Source organism: Mobula hypostoma, chromosome 13 (assembly GCF_963921235.1).
Source record: "Mobula hypostoma chromosome 13, sMobHyp1.1, whole genome shotgun sequence".
Classification (NCBI taxonomy): Eukaryota; Metazoa; Chordata; class Chondrichthyes; order Myliobatiformes; family Myliobatidae; genus Mobula; species Mobula hypostoma.
In genome coordinates this window covers 51,122,613-51,145,470 of record NC_086109.1, presented here as the reverse complement: position 1 = coordinate 51,145,470, position 22,858 = coordinate 51,122,613, and the positions used below count along the sequence as shown (strand labels likewise).

General features: G+C 45.8%; 1 protein-coding gene across 6 annotated transcripts in view; it reads left to right on the top strand.

Annotated features, from left to right (window-relative positions):
• dennd2da (DENN/MADD domain containing 2Da) overlaps positions 1-22,858 on the top strand; it is a 236,331-nt gene that overhangs the window by 163,494 nt on the left and 49,979 nt on the right. For all 6 annotated transcript variants that reach the window (XM_063065682.1, XM_063065683.1, XM_063065680.1 and 3 more), the window contains 4 exons: positions 297-374; positions 4,362-4,502; positions 8,326-8,474; positions 19,535-19,712. In XM_063065682.1, the coding sequence (XP_062921752.1) occupies positions 297-374; positions 4,362-4,502; positions 8,326-8,474; positions 19,535-19,712 (546 nt within the window). The remainder of the gene's footprint in view (positions 1-296; positions 375-4,361; positions 4,503-8,325; positions 8,475-19,534; positions 19,713-22,858) is intronic.

Genomic DNA, 22,858 nt, shown 5'->3' with positions numbered 1-22,858 from the left:
GGGCGGTGTTTTACTAATTCTGTCATTGTGGTTGGTGGTGATTGCTCCATGGTGAGCCACCTGATATTTGTGTGCTTGGTTGCAAAGACTGTGGCCCAGGAGTGGGGCCATTTAGCCCGATATTGTGCTGAACCCGATAAAGGATGCGCTACAAGTTACAGCGATCGGTGGACCACTGTGACCCAGCATGGATTGTGTGGGCAGGATGGCCTTCTCCTGGTTGGGGGAGGGGGAGGTGTGTATTGTCTGTCTGTGGGACTTTCCCTGGGTAATGGAGTGACTCTGTCCAAACATAGCCTCGAGGAGGTGGTGCTCGGCTGCCGGAGGTTTTCTGTATCATCAGCTGCCTGGGATGCTTCGGCCTATTCTCCAAGGTAGGCCTCGGGGCTACAGCCGTGGGTATGTAGAATTGGGGTGGGGCGACAGGCATTGGAGTGTGGGTGTAGGGGGCTACAGGGAGGTTTGTTGGTGTAGGTGGGGTGTGGCTACAAGCAGACACAGACATAGTCATAGAAAACTACAACATAGAAACAAGGTCCATCCAGTCCACTGCCCACTCCCATCGACCTGCAGCCGGACCACTGACCTCCATAACCCTCCTTCCATGTACCTATCTAAACTTTTCTTAAACGTTGAAGTCAAAATCACACCACCCTCTGAGTGAAGGAGATTCCCCTCATGTTCCGATCAAACCTTTCATCTTTAGCCCAAGACCTCTAGATATAGTCTCACCTGACCTCTATGGAAAAAGCCTACTTGCATTTACCCTATGGATACCCCTCTTAATTTTGTATACCTTGATTAATTCGCTCCTCAATCTCTACAGGGAATAAAGTCCCAACCTGTTCAATCTTTCCTTATAACTCAGATCCTCCAGTCCCAGCAACATCCTCTAAATTTTCTCAGTACTCTTTACATCTTATTTACACTTTTTCCTGTAAGTAGGTGACCAAAACAGCACACAATATTCCAAATTAAGCCTCACCAGCATCATATAAAACTACAACATAACATCCCATCTCTTTTATGCAATACTTTGATTTATGAAGGCCAATGTGCTAAAATATTTCCTTACGACCCTATCAACCTGTGACGTCACTTTCAATGAATACTACACCTGTATTCGCAGATCCCTTTGTTGTACTAACTCCCCAAAGCCCCACCACTCACTGTGTAAGACTGACCCCGACTGGTCACCCAAAGAGAAACACCTCGCACTTGTCGGCATTAAATTCCATCTGTCATTTTCAGCCCATATAACCAGCTGGTCCAGATCCCACTGCAAGCCATGATAGTCTTCCTCACTGTCCACTACACTCCCAATCTTGGTCTCATTCACAAGTTTGCTGATCCAGTTAACCACATGATTATCCAGATCATTGATGTAGATGACAGACAACAACAGACCCTGTACTGTTCCCTGTGGGACGCCACTAGTCACAGGCCTCCAGTCAGAAAGGCAGCCCTCTACTACCATTCTCTTGCTTCTCCCACAAAGCCGATGTCTAATCTAATTTGAAAGCCAAACAACTGAACCAATCTCCCATGCGAGACTTTGTCAAATGCCTGACTAAAGTCCATGTAGACAACGTCCACTCTCTTGCCTTCATCAACTTTCCTGGTAACTTCCTTGAAAATCTCTCTAAGATTGGTTAGACATGACCTACATGACTATCCCTAATCAGTCTATGTCTATCCAAATACTCATATCCAGTCGCCTGGAATACCTTCCAATAACTTTCCCACTTCTTACATTAGGCTCAGCTGTACTTCCTGGTTTATCCTTAAAGCCGTTATTAAAACAGCATTAGCTATCCTCCAGTCCTCTGGTACCTCTGAGGCCCCTGCAATTTCTATACTTGCATCCCACAGGATCCAAGGGGACACGTTGTCAGGCCCTGGGGATTTGTACATCCTAATTTGCCTCAAGACAGCAAACACCTCATCTTTTCTAACCTGTATAGGTCCATAACCTTGCTGCTGCTTTGCCTAATTTCGATTAGCTCTGTCTGTGTCCCGAATAAATATAGATGCAAAAAATCCATTTAAGATCTCCCCATCTCATTCAGCTCCACAAATGGATCACCATTCTGATCTTCCAAAGGACCAATTTTGTTCCTTGAAATCCTTTCGCTCTGAAAGTATCTGCAGAAGGCCTCAGGGTTCTCTCTCACTTTGTCTTTAGGGCAAGCTTGTGCCTTCTTTTAGCCCTCTTGATATCATAAGTGTTCTCTTGCATTTCATATACTCCACAAGCACCTCATTCATTCCTACCTGCCTATATCTGCTGTGCACCTACTTTTTTCCTTAACCAGGGCCTCAATATCTCTCGAAAACAGAGGTTCCCTAAAATTGTTAACCTTCCCTTTTATTCTGACAGACACATACAAGGCTTTGCACTCTCAAAATGTCACTTTTGAAGTCCTCACACTTTCCAAGTACACCTTTGCCAACAAAGACAGCCTGTCCCAATCTACACTTGCCAGATCTTTTCTGATACTGTCAAAATTGGCCTTTCTCCAATTTAGAATTTCCACCCAAGAACCAGACCTACCTTTCTCTATATTTACATTGAAATTATTGGCATTATGATCACTAGATGCAAAGTGTTCCCCTACACCAACTTCTGTACCTGCCCTGCCTCATTCCCTAATAGCAGATGTTGTATTGCACACTCTCTCATTCGGACTTCTATGTACTGATTATGGAAACTTCCCTGAACTCATTCGACAAACTCTATCCGATCCTGCCCTTTACGGTATGGGAGCCCCATTCAATATGTGGAAAGTTAAAATCACCTACTCTCACAACCTAACGTTTCTTGCAACCGTCTGTGATCTCTCTACCATTTTGTTCCTGTAAATCCTGTAGACTGTTGAGTGGTCTATAGTATAATATAATCCCATTAACGTCCCATGTGGGTGTAGCAGTCTGTGTGGGGCACTCTTGGCACGTGGTTGTGGGTGACTGGATGTGGGCCTAGAGGTGTATGGGGTTGATACAGGCACGTGCGGAATAGAGGGAGCTACTTGTGTGCTACACACGACCACGTAAGTAGGAGTTGGCTACGCCATGTGGGTGTACGGGGGGTTGTAGGCACAGTCATGTGGCTGTAGGACGCTGCTACAGGCACATCCTTGTGGGTGTAGGGGGGCTACAGGCACATCCGTGTGGGTCTAGGGGGGGTTACAGGCACATCCGTGTGGGTCTAGGGGGGGTTACAGGCACATCCACGTGGGTGTAGGAGGGGGCTACAGGCACATCCGTGCGGGTGTAGGGGGGGGGGCTACAGGCACATCCGTGTGGGTGTGTGGGGGGCTACCGGCACATCCGTGTGGGTGTAGGGGGGGCTACAGGGAAATCTGTGTGGGTGTGGGGGCTACAGGCACATCCGTGTGGGTGTAGGGAGGCTACAGGCACGTCCGTGTGGGTCTGGGGGGGCTACAGGCACATCCGTGTGGGTGAAGGGGGGCTGCAGGTACATACGTGTGGGTGAAGGGGGGCTGCAGGTACATACGTGTGGGTGAAGGGGGGCTGCAGGTACATACGTGTGGGGCTAGGGGGGGCTACAGGCACATCCATGTGGGTGAAGGGGGGCTGCACCACATACGTGTGGGTCTAGGGGGGGCTACAGGCACATCCGTGTGGGGGTGTGGGGAACTACAGGCACATCCGCATGGATGTGTGGGGGCTACAGGCACATCCGTGTGGGTTTAGGGGGCGCTACAGGCACAGCCATGTGTGTCTGGGGGTGGGGGGCTGCAGGCACATCCGTTTGGGTGTTTGGGGGGACTAGAGGCACATCTGTGTGGGTGTAGGAGGGGCCTACAGGCACATCTACGTGGGGGGCGACAGGAACATCACTGTGGGTTTAGGGTGGGGGTACAGGCATATCCGTGTGGGTGAAGGGGTGGCTACAGGCTCTTCCGTGTGGGTGTGTGGGGGGCTACAGGCACATCCGTGTGGGTGTAGAGAGGCTACAGGAACATTGTGGGTGTAGGAGGGGGCTACAGGCACATCTATGTGGGGGGCTACAGGAACATCCATGTGGGTTTAGGGCGTGGGTACAGGCATATCCGTGTGGGTGTGTGGGGGGCTACAAGCACATCTGTGTGGTGAAGAGGGGCTACAGGCACATCCCGGTGTGTGTAGGGGGCTAGAGGCACGTCTGTGTGGGTGTTAGGGGGGGTCTACAGGCATGGGTGTGTGGGTGTGGAAGGGCTGATGGTGAAGGAGGACAACAGGAGAGGAGTGTGGGTGTAGGGATTACCGTGGTATGAACATTGTGAACAGTGTGTTTGGGGAATGCGGATTGGTGCGGAGGCCTCCCTGTTTCTCACTGGACCCACTCTCACTCCCAGATCCTGGACGAGGTGGAGAAACGAAGGCAGATCTGCATGGCTGTCATTTACCCTTTCATGCAAGGCTTACGAGAAGCCACTTTCCCTGCCCCTGGGAAGACCGTTCGTGTGAAGAGCTTCATCCCAGAGTCAGGGACAGAGGTGAGTTAATCACAGGCTGGAGCTCAGGAATCTTCTTTTGTTCTCTGTTTTGCTGGGGCCAGTCTGTTGTGTATGACATTGTTCCTGGCACGGGTGGAGAGGTGGAGAACATGTACTTGAGTCCGCCAAATGTCCCTCCAGACTGAGGTGCACAATGCATTACATATAACTCTCACACAATGCATTACGTATAACTCTCGTACAACACAAGGTGATATTGCCACAAATAATGTGGTGTATCTACCACACAAGTCCAAAGGAAACAGCCTAACACTACTGATGCTTCATGCGTGGTGAGACCTGGATTGTGGCAGAGAGTTCCGTGGTCTTGCGGCCCGTGGAAGCTGTTTCCCATCCTAACAGTTCTTGTTCAAATGCTGCAAACTTCCTACCTGAAGTACGGGGCAAAGAGTTTGTTGGACCAAGGGGAGGGTTCACTGACAATACATGTTAGGTGCTCCTGATAAATATCTCAGATGGGTGGAAGAGAGACCCCCAGTGATCTGTTGAGGGGCCAGTCCTTTAAAACTTAGGTGCTGGAAATCCCCTGTTGTGGAGAAGAGTGAACCTCCAGAATGCCCTGCCCTGGAGAATTGTGACATTGAAATTTGTTTATCTTTGTCACGTCCACAGGTGCAGTGGAAAGCTTCTCTGGGGAACTGCTCAAAGTTTCGAACATTCAAATTTGAGATTGTTTAATGTCCCTTCCAGTACAAAAGTGTAAAGTAGAATGAGCTAATTGTTGCACCAGATCTGATGCAGCACAAAAAAATCACAGTAAGATCAAGGACAGCCTATATACATAGATTGTATGTCCATAAAGTGAGGTTGGGCACAGGAGTGTCTGTACATAAAGTGACTGACAAAATAATGAGGTAGTGGTGGCGAGTTAGTGGATGCACAGGGGCGGGTTACTGGGTGCAGAGAGCCAGGTTGGTGGGTGGAGGTGTTGATCAGCCTTACTGCTTGGGGAAAGTAACTTTTTTTCAGTCTGGTGATCCTGAAGTGGTTGCATCCACCCTGATGGGACTGGGACAAACAGTCTATGAGCAGGGTAGGTGGGATCCTTCATGATGTTACTGGCCCTTTCTCGGCACCTTTCTGCATACATGTCTGGAGCCTGCCAGTGATTAGTTGGGCTCTATGACTGCCTGTTGGAGAGCCTTCCTGGCTGCCTCAGTGTCATTCCGTACCATGCAGTGATGCAGCTTGTCAGGATGTGCACCTACAGGCAGACACTCATACAGATCCAGTCACTGAGACTGAAGAAGGTAAAACTAACAGAATGTGGTGGCTTTGACCAGATCATTAAAGGGATTTGAAATGGAGGTACATTAATATTTGACAGGAGATTCTGCAGATGCTGGAAATCCAGAACAGCACACACAGAACACTGAAGGAACTCAGCAGGTCAGGCGACATCTTGGCAGGGGATGCAACTGTCAGCTGATTGTGGATGATAAAGAGAGGTGGAGGGGCAGGGAGGCTTGAGGAAGCAGGGAGTCTGCAGAAGGGCTTACACTAGAATAATGGGCAAACAACTAGCACATGGAATACAGTGCAGGGAAATAAATAGCCATACACTTGGTGGAACAAATATAGACATGGACTATATTCTAAATGGGGAGCAAATTCACAAATCAGGGGTGCAAAGGGAATTGGGAGTCGTCGTGCAGGTTTCCGTAATGATTAACCTACAGGTTGAATAGGTGGTGAGGAAACAAACAAAATGTTCACATTCATTTTGTGAGGACTAGAATATAAAAGGAAAGACCTAATGCGGGGTTTTATAAACATTGGCCAAACCATAGTTTAAGTACTGTGATTATTTTTGGGCTTCACATCTAAGTAAGAATGTGCTGGCATTGGAGAGAATCCAGAGGAGGTCAACGGGAATTATTCTGAGCATGAAAAGGTTCATGTATGAGGAGTGTTTGATGGCTCTGGGCCTTTACTCACTGAAATTTAGAACAATGGTTTTAATCTCATTGAAACCTATCGAATATTGAAAGGCCTAGATAGAGTGGATGTGGAGAGGATGTTTTGTATGATAGGGGAGTCTCGGACCAGAGGGCACAACACAGAATAGAAGGATGTCTTTTTAGAAACATAGAAACATGGAAAAGCTACAGCACAATGCAGGCCCTTCGGCTCACAAATTTGTGCTGAACATGTCCCTACCTTAGAAATTACTAGGCTTACCTATAGCCCTCTATTTTTCTAAGCTCCATGTGCCTATCCAAAAGTCTCTTAAAAGACGCTATCGTGTCCACCGTTGCCGGCAGCCCATTCCACGCACTCACCACTCCCTGAGTAAAAAACTTACCCCTGACATCTCCTCTGTACCTACTCCCCAGCACCTTAAACCTGTGTCCTCTTCTTGCAACCATTTCAGCCCTGGGAAAAAGCTTCTGACTATCCACACGATCAATGCCTCTTATCATCTTATACACCACCATCAGGTCACTACTCATCCTCCGTCGTTCCAAGGAGAAAAGGCCGAGTTCACTCAACCTATTCTCATAAGGCACGCTCCCCAATCCAGGCAACATCCTTGTAAATCTCTTTCTATGGCTTCCACATGCTTCCTGTAGTGAGGCGACCAGAACTGAGCACAGTACTCCAAGTGGGGTCCGACCAGGGTCCTATATAGCTGCATCATTACCTCTCAGCTCCTAAATTAAATTCCACGATTGATGAAGGCCAATACACCGTATGCCTTCTTAACCACAGAGTCAACCTGCGCAGCTGCTTTGAGCGTCCTATGGACTCAGACCCCAAGATCCCTCTGATCCTCCACACTGGATCACGAATGTGTCTTACCATTAATACTATATTCTGCCATCATATTTGACCTACCAAAATGAACCACTTCACACTTATCTGGGTTGAACTCCATCTGCCACTTCTCAGCCCAGTTTTGCATCCTATCAATGTCCCGCTGTAACCTCTGACAGCCCTCCACACTATCCACAACACCTCCAACCTTTGTGTCATCAGCAAACTTACGAACCCATCCCTCCACTTCCTCATCCAGGTCATTTATAAAAATCACGAAGAGTAAGGGTCCCAGAACAAATCCCTGAGGCACATCACTGGTGACCGACCTCCATGCAGAATATGACCATCTACAACCACTCTTTGCCTTCTGTGGGCAAGCCAGTTTTGGATCCACAAAGCAATGGCCCCTTGGATCCCATGCCTCCTTACTTTCTCAATAAGCCTTGCATGGGGTACCTTATCAAATGCCTTGCTGAAATCCATATACACTACATCTACTGCTCTTCCTTCATCAATGTGTTTAGTCATATCCTCAAAAAATTCAATCAGGCAAGTAAGGCACAACCTGCCCTTGACAAAGCCATGCTGACTATTCCTAATCATATTATACCTCTCCAAATGTTCATAAATCCTGCCTCTCAGAATCTTGTCCATCAACTTGCCAACCACTAAGGTAAGACTCACTGATCTATAATTTCCTGGGCTATCTCTACTCCCTTTCTTGAATAAAGGAATAACATCCGCAACCCTCCAATCCTCCAGAACAGAGATGAGGAGAGATTTCTTTTGCCGGAGGGTGGTAAATCTGTGGAATTTATTGCTATAAGCAGCTGTGGAGGTCAAGTCATTGGGTGTATTTAAAGTGGAGGTTGATAGGTTCTTGAGAAGTCAGGGCATCAAAGGTTATGGGGAGTAGGCAGGAAAAATGGGTTGAGGGGGATACTAAGTCAGCCATGATAGAATGGCGAAGCAGTCTCAATGGGCAGAATGGCCTGATTCTGCTCCTATGTCTTATAGGTCTTGTTCCTCTGTTCCTCCTCAGATCATTGAACTGACACGGCCGTCGGATTCCCGCCTCGAACACGTGGACTTTGCGTCACTTTTCAAATACTTATCAGAGAAACACATCATTGACATCTTTGCCTCAATGCTGCTCGAGAGGAGGGTGATCTTCCTGGCTGAGGAGCTCAGGTACACAAACAGGAACAAAATCTAGCACAAGGCATGAGCACGACTCTAGCAATAGGGTGTGTGTATGTGTGTGTGTATGCGTGTGTGTCTGTGAGTGTGTGTGTGTGTGCATCTGTATGTGTGCGTGTGTCTGTGTGTCTGTGTACGTCTGTGTGAGTGTGTCTGTGTTCGTCTGTGTATGTGAGTGTGTATGTGTGTGTGAGCGTGTGTCTGTGTGTGTCTCTACGTCTGTGTGTGTGTGTGAGCATGTGTCTGTGTGAGTGTGTGTGTGTCTGAGTGCGTGTGTGTGCATGTGTCTCTGTGTGTCTTTGTGTACGTCTGTGTCTGTGTGAGAGTGTGCGTGAGTGTGTCTGTGTGGGTGTGTCTCTGTGTACATCTGTATGTGAGCGTGTGTCTATGTGAGCGTGTCTTATGAGTACATGCATGCAAGTGTCTACATGTCTGCAAGTGAATGTGTGTGATGAAGTCAGAAGCTGGGAGATGATTGGTGGAAGAGGTAATGGGCTAAAGAAGAAGGAATCTGATAAGACAGGAAGAGGAGCACTGGAGAAAGGGAACATGAAAAGAAGATAGGTAGATGAGAAGTAAATGGTGAACCAGAATAGTGAATGGAAAAAGAGAGGAGGAGGGAGGGGTGAACAAATTACCAGAAGCTAGATAAGTAGCTGTTCATGTCACCCACTTAGGTTGGAGGCCACCCAGATGGAATATGAGGTGTTGTTCCTCCTACCTGTGTTTGGAATGGGGCAGAAGCCAGAATAAGGAGGAGGGTGCGAGGGGGAGGAGTACAAGTTGGCAGATGATGGGTGAAATCAGGTGAGGGGGAGGGTGGTTGGGTGGGGGAGGGCAGATGAAAGAAGAAGCTGGGAGGTGATAGGTGGAAGAGGTAAAGGGATGAAGAAGGAGGAATCTGATAGGAGAGGAGAATGGATCATGGAAAGAGGAGGCAGGTTCTTGGGCAGGTAGGAGAAAAGAAAGGAGTGAGAAAGAAAGGGGCAGAAGTCAGAAGAAGATGGGTAGGAGGGCAGGGAATACAAGCTGACAGGTGATAGATGAGGCCAGGTGAGAACAGGGCCAGTAACATGATGAAGAATGCCACCCATGGACTGTTTGTCCCACTCCCATCAGGGAGGAGGGTATGTGACAATTGTCAAAAACAGTTACTTTGCCCCAAGCGGTATCGCTGATCAATACCTCCACCCTCGAACTCCATCACTGCTTTATTATTTCCCGTCAGTCACCTTATGTACAGCCAAGTATCACTTTATGGACATAGTCAATCTGTGTGTAGCAGCCAAACTACCAAAACCAAAAGAATTGCCACTGCTGGCAGCCCTATGGATTTGTTCTACTTGCATGGTGTGCCTTCATTTCTGAAGTGATTACAGATAGATACAGAAGTGTGGCTCCTGCAATTGTTACAGATAGATACAGATGTGTGGCTCCTGCATTCCTGTAATGATTACAGATAGATACAAATGTGTGGCTCCTGCATTCCTGTAAAGATTACAGATAGATGCAGATTTGTGGTTCCTGTAATGATTACAGATAGATACAGATGTGTGGCTCCTGCTTTCCTGCCCCCTAATTATAGTGCTTGAGTAATTACAGCTACATACTACTAAGACACAGGAGACATGAAATCTCAACATTTACACAAATGTCCTCGTTTGGTAAGCAGACCATCCTGGATTAAGATCTTCTGCCAAATCAGGTTGTTCATCCTGACTGTATTCAGGAAAATCTGTCTTGAATTTCTGCTGCCAAAGCTCATCCAAGCACAAGACTGAAACCCCGTTAACTGTCAGCTCTGGCCACCATCACAATCTCCTTTCAATAGTCTGTAAACAGTCCAACCCTACATTGTTCTGATTGAATAGGGTCCATCATTAACAATGCAAATCACTTGCAACAGCTCCAAAGCCTCAGGATACGTCCACGCTACGCCGGATAATTTTGAAAACGAAGCTTTTTCTCTTCGTTTTGACCTTCTGTCCACACTAAAACGGCATTTTCATCCCCCGAAAACGGAGATTTTCAGAAACGATCTGCATAGTGAATAAATCTGAAAACACCCAATATCCGTTGTAGTGTGTACAGGGTAACCGGAGAGATTTAAAAATGCTGTCATGACAACACCACAACAACAATGCTTTCTCTGCTTCTGCTTGGTGCTGCGCAAGCTGTTATGACGCGCAGTCGATGTGAACGGCGTGAGAGTTAAATTGTAAAGTGAGCTTCTTTGACTATTTAAAAACGCTGTCATGACGTGCCAGAACAGGTGTTCATTGTTTTCTTGGACGCAACCACCTAACAATTTCAGAACAGACTGCAACGAGACTGAAGCCAGAAGGGTTAGAAATGTACTCACCAAATACTTTGACCCATAGCTTACTGAATAAATACATATACTCACTTTGCCCTATTTTCTGTCCATAGAAACTACAGCACAGAAACAGGCCCTTTGGCCCTTCTTGGCTGTGCCGAACCATTTTCTGCCTAGTCCCACTGACCTGCACACGGACCATATCCCTCCATACATATCCATCCATGTATCTGTCCAATTTATTCTTAAATGTTAAAAAAGAACCCGCATTTACCACCTCGTCTGGCAGCTCATTCCATACTCCCACCACTCTCTGTGTGAAGAAGCCCGCCCTAATGTTCCCTTTAAACTTTTCCCCCCTCACCCTTAACCCATGTCCTCTGGTTTTTTTATCCCCTTGCCTCAGTGGAAAAAGCCTGCTTGCATTCACTCTATCTATACCCATCATAATTCTATCAAATCTCCCCTCATTCTTCTACGCTCCAGGGAATAAAGTCCTAACCTATTCAACCTTTCTCTGTAACTGAGTTTCTCAAGTCCCGGCAACATCCTTGTAAACCTTCTCTGCACTCTTTCAACCTTATTTATATCCTTCCTGTAATTTGGTGACCAAAACTGAACACAATACTCCAGATTTGGCCTCACCAATGCCTTATACAACCTCATCATAACATTCCAGCTCTTATACTCAATACTTCGATTAATAAAGGCAATGTACCAAAAGCTCTCTTTATGACCCTATCTACCTGTGACTCCACTTTTAGGGAATTTTGTATCTGTATTCCCAGATCCCTCTGTTCCACTGCACTCCTCAGTGCCTAACCATTAACCCTGTATGTTCTACCTTGGTTTGTCCTTCCAACGTGCAATACCTCACACTTGTCAGTATTAAACTCCATCTGCCATTTTTCAACCCATTTTTCCAGCTGGTCCAAGTCCCTCTGCAGGCTCTGAAAACCTTCCTCACTGTCTACTACACCTCCAATCTTTGTATCATCAGCAAACTTGCTGATCCAATTTACCACATTATCATCCAGATCATTGATATAGATGACAAATAACAATGGACCCAGCACTGATCCCTGTGGCACACCACTAGTCACAGGCCTCCACTCAGAGAAGCAATTCTCTACCACCACTCTCTGGCTTCTTCCATTGAGCCAATGTCTAATCCAATTTACCACCTCTCCATGTATACCTAGCGACTGAATTTTCCTAACTAACCTCCCATGCGGGACCTTGTCAAAGGCCTTACTGAAGTCCATGTAGACAATATCCACTACCTTCCCTTCATCCACTTTCCTGGTAACCTCCTTGCTTGTCCTTGCTTGTATGAAGGTGGTTCACCTATTTATGCAAGTACTTCTCTGACAATAGATGTGTAACAGCCTAATGTAACATTGTATGGAAATACAAGATAACACTGTTGCAGACGTTTTATACATTTAACAAAGTGCTTTATTAATGCAACAGAGTTAGTCAGTTTTCCAATGTTCGTCGTCAGCTGGGTCACACTGTCCGTGATCTCCCTGTCGGTTGCCTCCATACGCTCCAGTATTTGGTTTTTTAGTTTTAAGTCCTCCTGCGCGAGAGCCAAGAGCAAGTCCTTTTAAGTTTTTCTACTCTGTAACTGGACAAACGCACGCCAAGTATCCCGTTTCCTCTTCACTTGTTTTATGTGTGTCCTGCGCGTGCCCAGTTGGAGGAGATTCGCCCAATTATCCGTCTAATGTGGACGGAGTTATTTTGAAGAACGCTTAGTGTGGGCGCCTGTCGTTTTTACTCGAAACCGGCGTTTTCAAAATTATCCGGCGTAGTGTGGACGTAGCCTCAGACACATTCACCCCCATCACCAGCTCAATTTCCAGCAAATTGATATGGTTCAGGTGAGACCACTCCTGAAGATCTCTGATGAGGAATGTTCCCTTTGTAGACAGGCATACGTTCCTGTGTATAGATGTTAGGCAGTTCACAATACTGTTCACTATCTAAGCCAGCCACTTCCAATCCTGAAACAGCATAGCTGCTCACGACCTTTTCAGGATCTATCATGCGTAATTGAATGAGTGTTCCTTTTCCTGTCAGGTTGAGCTTGCTTATGAGGCTCTCTGTGCAGAACACTGCTGTACTTCCTTGATCGGGGTAAGTATGAATAACCACTGTCCTGTTACTCTTCTTCGACTTCACCCAAACTGGAAGCGTAGGAAGTTTACAATCATGATCACCAGCCCCCCTAAGGGCATTCGATGCTAAAGCAGTACTCGCTGCTGTGTTTGCTTCATTCACAGCTGCTTTTGAATCTGCAGTCTTTTCAGTTCCACACTCAGTTTTACATTCACTTTCAAAAGTAGCCACGGTAGTGGTAAAGCTGCTTCCTTTAGCTTGAGAGCGAGTTTGTGACCCAGTTTGGTTCACATCTTCACTTACTGCTGGTGATGTAGCATTGTATTTTTTTCCAAACACTGGGTGAATTGCAATCTTTGCTTGGCTTTCAATAAAATCAACAATGACAGTGAAAGTAACCTTGCAGTTGTGCCTTTCTGGCAGTTTTTAGACTGACGATCTCCATTTTTCCCAAAGTTTGGGCAACTTATTTACAACAATCCTCATATTAGCAAGCATGTCCAACTCACATGACCTGCACGTCTTCCATAGCATTGCAACAACTTCTAAGAAAAAGCCTGTAATCTTGAAGCAATTTAATATGTGTCCAAGAAAGAGCCTTTTCCATGTAGGCCGCAGCAATTTTGTTCTCATCACCGAAATATTCCTTAAGGCTTGGGTCTCTTGATATCCTTCCTCTGGATCAGCCCACTGGCAACTTGTGACAAACTCTCCAGGTTAACTGTTCAAGAAAATACGGTCACCATATTTGTCAGTCTTGTCTTCAATGCTACTCTTGAAAGCCCTCATAAACGAATGATGCTGGGGATCGCCGTTGAAGATTTGAGTCTCTCTTTATGCAAAGATGTAATATGTTATTGCATCACCGTGCTTGTTATTTCCTTTTGCATCCCTAAGGCCTCCAGTGCAGCATTTAGACCTGAAACACGTGTCATCAAACTGTAAGTCAGTGTGCTCATACTGTTGGATATGGGAGAGGTTCAGAGTACCTCCTTGGTGCGGGCTGAGAATGAGCACCCTGAAGTAGCCCTTGGAGCTCAAGCTCATGGCTCACACACATTTCTTCCTCAAATGTAAAATGTAATGGTCGAACCAAAGCAATTGCCGCTGCCAGTGATCCTATGGATTTGTACTACTTGCAAGACGCACCCTCACTCCTGTAATGATTGCTCCAAAAGCCCAAGCTGCGTACTCAGAAATTTTTTACTTGCAAAAGCAAACATACGATCTTGAAGCGATGAAACTAAAGTGTAAGCTAAGCATGATTGAGCAGTCAGCAGAAGATATGTCATCCACTGGCCCCCAGCTCCTACAAAGCATGAAGACATGACTTATTCCACCATTCATGTGACTAGTTGCTATGGTAAGCAGAACACAGCACAGGTGCATGGCTATGAATATAAGCTATCTGACGTGAAAAAGGATCTAGTACTTTCCCATTGTATATGATGAATAAACTCTTCTGGGCTTCCAGCCGGGTACAGGTATCGATTATAACTGACGTTTCGATGACAAACTCTGCCATCTTCATCAGGGATGATGCCTGGGCGTGTCTAATCTGATGGTATTTGTACTCCCGTTGTCCGTCCTCATCCAATCAAGTTTCCACTCTCCCACCTTGTTTACAACATTGTCTTTGTTTAAAATTCTTCTCCTCTAGTTTAATTTCACTGCTTCCTTCACCAGGCGGTCCCAGAAACCATTGGCATGGCACAGTAGTTCTGTGCCAAAGTCAGTCCTATGGCTATTGTGAATTCAATGTTCTGCTACCGCTGATTTCTCTGGGTAACCCAAACTGATACAGCACCTGTGCTCCTTGATGCGGGTTTCCACCGTGTGTCCCGTCTGGCTGATATACGCTGATCCACATTCACAGGGATTCTTGTACACACCAGCCAACCAGAGTCCCAGGTCATCTTTGGCCCACATAAACTGTAATTTGAGCTTCCTTACTGATTTGTGGATGGTATTAATCTGGTATTTTCTTCGGGATCCTGGTGATCCTTCTGGAAACATTGAAAATAGCAATGGCTTCTTTCTTGTTGTTAGGTTTCCTGGTCTTTCCATTGGCCTGGTGAAGGAAGCCATTGAAATGAAACTACGGGAAAAGAATTTTAACAAAGATGAAAGTCTCACTCTAAGTAAGAGCTGGAATTCGATTTTAAACAAGGCGTGACAGCAGAAACCTGATTGGATGAGGACTAGCCAATCAGGAGGGACAGACAACAGGGGTATACAGTTGCAAGAAAAAGTTTGTGAGCCCTTTGCTCACAAACCTGGTTTTCTGCATTAATTACTCAAAATGTGGTCTGATCTTCATCGAAGTTACAGTAAAAGACAAACATAATCTGCCTAAACTAAAATACACAAACAATTGTACTACTTCTCATCATTATTGTGTACAGCATTTAAACAATCACAGTCTAGGTTCACAAAGGTATGTGAACCTCTGGGGTAATGCCTTCTACAAAAGATATTTGGGGTCAGGTGTTCCAATCAATGAGATGAGTTTGGAGGTGTGGGTTGTAGAGATGCCCTGCCCTATATTTAAAAAAAAGACACAGTCAGGTTACTGACAGCTTCTCAGGAAGCTGACAGTGCTTCTCAAGAAAGATCTCTTTATTTTCACCGTGTCTCAATCAAAACAACTTTCAGAGAACCTTAGAAGAATTGTAGAGATGCATGAATCTGGAAAAGGCTACAAGAGCATTTTTAAAGACTTGACTGTTCAACAGTCCACAGTAAGAGATATTGTCTACAAATGGAGAAAATTCAGTACTGTTGCTACTCTCCCTAGGAATGGATGTCCTGCAAAGATCACACCGTGCAATGCTGAAGGAAGTGAAAATGAACCTAAGGGTAACAGCAGAAGACCTGCAGAAATCTCTAGGACTTTCTAAAGTCTCTGTTCATGTCTCCACTATATAATGGCATTCGTGGAAGGACACCACGGAGGAAACCAGTACTCTCCAAAAAAAAAATATTGCTGTAAGTCTCAAGTTTGCAAGACCACCTGGATGCTCCACAACACTTCTGGGACAATGACAGAACAGATAGGACAGAAATGCCCACTGCTATGTTTAGAGGAAAAAGGGCACTATACACCAATGCTAAGACCTCATTTCAACTGTGAAGCATCATGGTCTGGGGCTGCTTTGCTACCTCAGGCCTGGATGGCTTGCAATCATTGAAGGAACAATGAATTCAAAATTGTATCAAGACATTTTACAGGAGAATGTCAGGGTAGTGACTGTCATCTGAAGCTTAGTAGAAGTTGGATGATGCAACAAGACAATAATCTGAAACACAAGAGTAAATCAACAGCAGAATGGTTTAAGAAGAAGAAAATTCATGTTTTGAAATAGCCAAGTCAGAGTCCAGATCTTAACCCAACTGAGATGCTGTGGATGACCTGAAGAGGGCTGTTCATGCAAGGTGTTCCAGAAATATTGATGAACTGAAACAGTTTTGTATGGAGGAATGATCTAAAATTCCTCCAAGCCGATGTGTGGGACTGATCAACAGTTACTGGAAATGTTTGGCTGAAGTTATTGCTGTACCAGTTATACCAGTTACTGAAAGTAAGGGTTCACGTACTTTTTCCAACAAATACATGTAATATTGAATCATTTTTCTCAATAAATAAATGAACACATATAATGTTTTTGTTATTTATTTAATTGGGTTCACTTTATCTAGTTTTAGGACTTATGTGAAGATCAGATCACATTTTAGATAATTTATGCAGAAATAGAGAAAATTTTAAAGGGTTCACAAACTTTCTAGCATCACTGTAAATACCACCAGACTACATGTGCCCAGATATCATCCCTGATGAAGATGGCAAAGTTTGTCATCAAAATGTCGGTTAAAATCAATACCTGTAGCCGGCTGGTCACCCAAAAGGTTTTTTTTCTACTTTATAGGTTTATATTTCTTGTGTTTTTATTATAATTATGTTCTTTATGTCATTGTGTGTTTTATGCTACGTTGGATCCAGAGTTACAATTACTTTTTTCTCCTTTACACTAGTGTACCAGAAATGACATTAACCAATCTTGAATTGTTCTGTGGATTGCTGGTTGGTTTCTGACACCAGAGACCAGAGGCAGACAACATTCTTGAATTGAGCTGTCAGTCTGAATGGCAAAGAAATACTGAAATTTAAAAAAGAATGCATATAAGATTGTTGTAAGTGAGAAGGCAGAGACAGAAATAACATTTCAAGTCGTCAGAAATGGGAATGAGGGTCCTGATGAAGTTCAAGTTTATTGTCATTCAGCTGTACACATGTATACTGCCAAATGAAACAATGTTCCTCCAGGCCAAGGTGCATAACACAGTACAAATAACTCACACACACAACACACAGCAATATTACTACAAATAAAGTAACAAATAATAAAATGTATTCCAGAAGATTACATTTATCATAAGGTGCATTTGAGCCAAAAGTTAACAAGTAACCAGAACAAAACTAGTGGCACTTCATGTGTGATGAGACCTGTGTTGTGGCAGGGGTTTAGTAGTCTTACATCTGGGGGAAGAGGTTGTTTCCCATCCTAACAGTCCTCCTAATGTGATGCTACCTCCAGCCTGATGGTAGGAGTCAGAGACTGATGGACGGGTAGGAGCAATCACTGACAATGCTAAGAACTCTGCATAGACATTCATCTTGATAAGTATCTCGGTTGGATGGAAGCGAGACCCCGATGATCCTCAGTAGTCCTTGCAGTGCTTTGTAGGGTAATAGAATGGAATGGAATGATTCAGCACAGGAACAGGCCATTTGGCCCACGATGTTGTGCCGAACCAGCTAAAAAGCAAATCAAAAACACCCAAACACTAATCCCTTCTACCTACACCATGTCTGTATCCCTCCATCTTCCTCACATCGATGTGCCTATCCAAACATCTCTTAAAGGTTTCTAATGTATTTGCCTCCACCACCATACCAGGCAGTGCATTCCAGGCATCCACCACTCAGCAAAAAACTTACCTGTCACATGCCCTTCAAACCTAAACACTCCCCACCATCACCACCTTCAATGCCCTCTGGTATTAGATATTTCTACCCTGGGAAACAGATACTCCCTCTCTACTCTATCTATGCCTCTCATAATTTTATAAACCTCTATCATATCTCCCCTCAGCCTCCACTGCTCCAAAGAAGAGAATCCCACTTTGTCCAGCCTCTCATGATAGCACATACCCTGGTAAACCACCTCTGCACCCTCCCCAAAGCCTCAACATCCTTCCTGTAGTGGGGCAACCAGAACTGTACACAATACTCCTGACATGGCTTAACCAGGATTTTATAAAGTTGCAACATAACCTCCTGACTTTTGAACTCAATACCTCAACTAATAAAAGCAAGAATTCCATAAGCCTTCTTAACCACTTTATTGACCTGTGTAGCCTCTTTCAAGGAGCTATGTACTTGGATCCCAAGAATTATGGTCAGATGCTTTGCAATTCTCAAACCAGATAGTGATATAGCTGGTCAGGACACTCTCAATGGAGCTCCTGTAAAAATTGGTGAGAACGGGAGGCCTCAATGTCCTCAGCCCAAAATGTTGACTGTTTATTCATTTCCATAGATCCTGCCTGACATAGAAACACAGAAAACCTACAGCACAATACAGGCCCTTCGGCCCACAAAGTTGTGCCAAACATGTTCCTACCTTAGAAATTACTAGGCTTACCTATAGCCCTCTATTTTTCTGAGCTCCATGTACCTATCCAAAAGTATCTTAAAAGACCCTATCGTATCCGCCTCCACCACCATTGCCAACAGCCCATTCCAAGCACTCACCACTCTGAGTAAAAAAAAAATACCCCTGACATCTCATTTTGTGTGACCTGCATTTTGTTGCTTTGGGAAAGAGGGAAAGTGAGTTAGTTGTCAGCAATGGAAGACATGGGAGAGGGTTTGATAGAGCAAGGGAAAATCTCTTTATCAAGTTTATGGTCATGTACGGTGAGATACAGTACAAAAAAAAAGAAAACTTGCAGTAGCATCACAGGCACATACAGTCAGTGGCCATTTTATTAGATACACCTATATATCTGTTAATGCAAATATCTAATCAGCCAATCACGTGGCAGCAACTCAATGCATAGAGCATCCAGACATGGTCAAGAGGTTCAGTTGTTCTTCAGACCAAACATCAGAATTGGGAAAAAATGTGATCCAGGTGATTTTGACCGTGGATGATTGTTGATGTCAGATGGGCTGGTTTGAGTATCTCAGAAACTGCTGACCTCCTGGGGTTTTCATGCACAACAGTCTCTAGGGTTTACAGAGAATGGTGCGAAAATCAAAAAATATTCGGGGAGCCACAGTTCTGTGGGTGAAATTGCCTTAATGAGCAAGGTCAGAGGAGAATGGTCAGACTGGTTCAAGTTGACAGGAAGGTGACAGCACAGCAGCGTGCAGAAGAGCATTTCTGAATGCACAACACATCGAACCTTGAACTAGCAGCAGAAGACCACACTGGGTTCCATTCCCGTAATAAAGTAGCCACTGAGTGTATGTACTTTGATAAGAACTTTGAACTTGGACCCAGCCTTTGACTGATGGTGATCTCTGTCCCTGCTCTGCCCACAGCACCCTGTCACAGTGCATCCATGGACTGGCCGCCCTACTCTACCCCTTCACCTGGCAACACACCTACATCCCAGTGCTGCCCAAGGTGATGCTGGACACAGTATGCTCCCCCACCCCCTTTGTGGTCGGCGTACAGAGGCAGTTCCTGGAGGAGGTTCAGGAGATGCCCATTGAAGAGGTGAGTGTGGGGAGAGAGAGAGGACCCCAGTATGCTGGAGGGAGTAGAGTACAGTGTCAGAGGCAAGCGTAACATGACGGGGCACCACGCTCCACTGGGTTGGTTCGAAGGGGGCCTCTAGATCACTGTGGTTAGTTCTGAGGATTTATCAGTCCCTGTATCTTTCTCCCTGGCTGACTGCACAATATGCATTAGTTAGGTGGGACCAATCACCTCCCTCTAGTGTCCTTCTCCTTTCTCCCATGGTCCACCCTCCTCTCCAATCAGATTCCTCCTTCTTCAGCCCTTTATATCTTCCACCTATCACCTCCTAGCTTCTCACTTCAATTCCCCTCACCTGGTCTCATCTTTTCACTTGTACTCCTGTCCCTCCACCCACCATTTTATTCTGGCTTCTGTCCCCTTTCTTCTAGTCCTGATGAAGGGTTTGGGCATGAGACATCATTTTATTACTTGCCATAGATGTTGCTTGATCTGCTGAATTCCTCCAGCATTTTTGTGTGTTACTCAAGTGCAAATACAAATTGTGCAGAAGATGTGGAGAATTTGCAGAGAGATACAGACAGTTTAAGGCAGTGGGCAAGGGTCTGGCAAATGTACAATGCTGGTAAATGTGAAGTCATCCACATTGGAAAGAAAAACAGAATTTCAGATTGTTATTCAAGCACTTTTCATTGTTATTCAAACAGTTTTCTGAGAAAGATCACGGCAATGGAAGGGTTAACATATGCGGAGCATTTGAAGGTCCCTACTTGCTAGACTTCAGAAGAAAGCAGGGGAATCTCATTGAAACCTACCAAATATTGAAAGGGTGATAGAATGGACGTGCTGAAGAGGAAGATGGTGGATTGATTCAGAATCAGGTTGATAGTCACTGATGTATGCTGTGAAATTTGTTGTACAGCAAATTCATCAAAATTACTAAATTACAATAAGTAATATATATTTTAAAAATCAAATAAGTAGTGCAAAAATAGTGAGATAGTGTTCATGGGTTCATTGTCCATTCAAAAATCTGATGGGAGAAGCAGCTCCTAAAAAAAAATCCCTCTCACCCTCTCCTCCAGCCACTCCCCCCATAGTCACTCTCGCACCCCCCATAGTCACTCTCGCAACGCCCACGTCACTCCTCCCCCCCACGTCACTCCCCCCCCACGTCACTCCCCCCCGGCCCACCGTCACTCTGCCGACCCGCCACTCTCCCCCCCCCGGCCACTCTCGCCCCTCCCGCCCCCGTCACTCACCCCTGGCTACTCCGCACCCCCCGCCACTCTCTCCCGTCCGCTCCTCACCTCCCTCTCCCCATCGGCCTCCCTCCTCCCTCTCCCCATCCACCCCTTTCTCCCCCTGCCCCTGCCCTCTCCTACCTCTACCCTCTCCCCATCCACCCCTTTCTCCCCCTGCCCCTGCCCTCTCCTACCTCTACCCTCTCCCCCACTCCCACTCTCCCCCTTATTTATTCTCTGCCCTCTCTCTCCTGCCCCTCTCCGCACTCTCCCCCATTCGCCCCTCTCCGCACTCTCCCCCATCCGCCCCTCTCCGCACTCTCCCCCATCCGCCCCTCTCCGCACTCTCTCCCATCCCCCTCTCTCCCATCCCCCTCACCCCTCCCCTTCTCTTCCTCCCTCTCCCCCTTCTCCCCCTCTCCCGCTTGCCCTTCTCCCCTATGCACCTGCTACCCCCCCATGCACCCTCTCAATGGCTGCTCTCCCCCAGCCAGTCCCTTTCACCATCCCCCCTCCTCCCATATTTGAAACGGGAGACCAGGCAGCCATCTAATGGGAAAAGCAGCTGCAGTTTCTAAAGTAACCATCACAACGGAAGTGACTTTTGAACATCAGAATAAGGCACGCCTTCACGGGACACTTCACCCCTCGAAAGTTGCAAACGTGATGATCCAACCCTCAGACTAGTATGACTCTCACAAACTCCCAACTAAGTTGCACATAAAACATGAGTACGATGCCCAGCGTCCAGTACCGTAAACCCAATAATTGCCTCCCAGTCTGCCAGTCTCTCTGTGTCCCACTCTGGAATGTAATAGCCAAGGAGCTGGTCCCCCCACTTCATCTTATACACTGACTCTCAGATGTGATCAGCCAGGTGAGAGATGTGCACCAACCCATCAAGAGTGTAGATGCAGCATTCTTGAGCGATAACAGTATAGCTGCCACCTTCCTTGGTGAGCAGGTAATCCAAGGCTATCAGAATCAGTTCCCAGGACAGTCTGGCTGTATATCATGTTGAGAAAGGCTATCATTCAAAATACCCTTTCTTTGTAATAGCCCTCTTACCAACCAGCATGGGCAAGATGTTCACCCAGGGCACTGGTGTGCATACATATGGCACCACATATCAACCACACCACCCTGTGAGAATAATGGGTAGGCATATCCAGTAAATGCCATTCAGCATCCAGCAAGTGCCCAGCTTCACAGCACCATTTGGCATAGACAGATATTGTTCCTGTTCACACTTGCCATCCATTTTGTACCTGTACTCAACATACCACCTACACCCACACCCTGTCAGGTGGGGAAATGACTAAGAGTCAGGACGTTCCAATGATAAATGGTATGTAGGGAAATACCTTTGAGCACTCACTCCACCAGGGCAATTAAGGGTCAGTCACTTACGACTGTTATCATACTCTGGTAAGGTTGCTGGAATAGACTACCCCCTCCCAGCTCCCCCACCAAACCAAAATGCAAAACCCTGAGAGGCCAGATAATTTCCCCCAACAGTCTTTCTTTCTCTTCAAAGGCATCAGTATCAGTGACAACTCTTCCGTGATGTAGTAAGGAGTCTTCATGCAAATTCAGCAATCTGATTCAATGGTCCAGTGTGCAAATTCAAACGCCATCCACAGACAGGAATGTATAATAGGTTCTCCCACCACAAATCAGCATTCACCACTTTGCCATTCTGTAATGCGGGGAGATACAAATACACTCACTCCTGATTCATCACTGGATATTTAGAAAACACAAAAATGACAAAACTACAAGAATTCCTCCCAAAGTGTTCAATTCCCTCTGAAATGTGGGCATCTCATAATCAGGAATAAAGTTGCCCAAATTTCTACTCAAATTTCATATGGCCAGTATGAAAAGTGAGTCATCCCTAAAGCCAATTATATGGGGAAA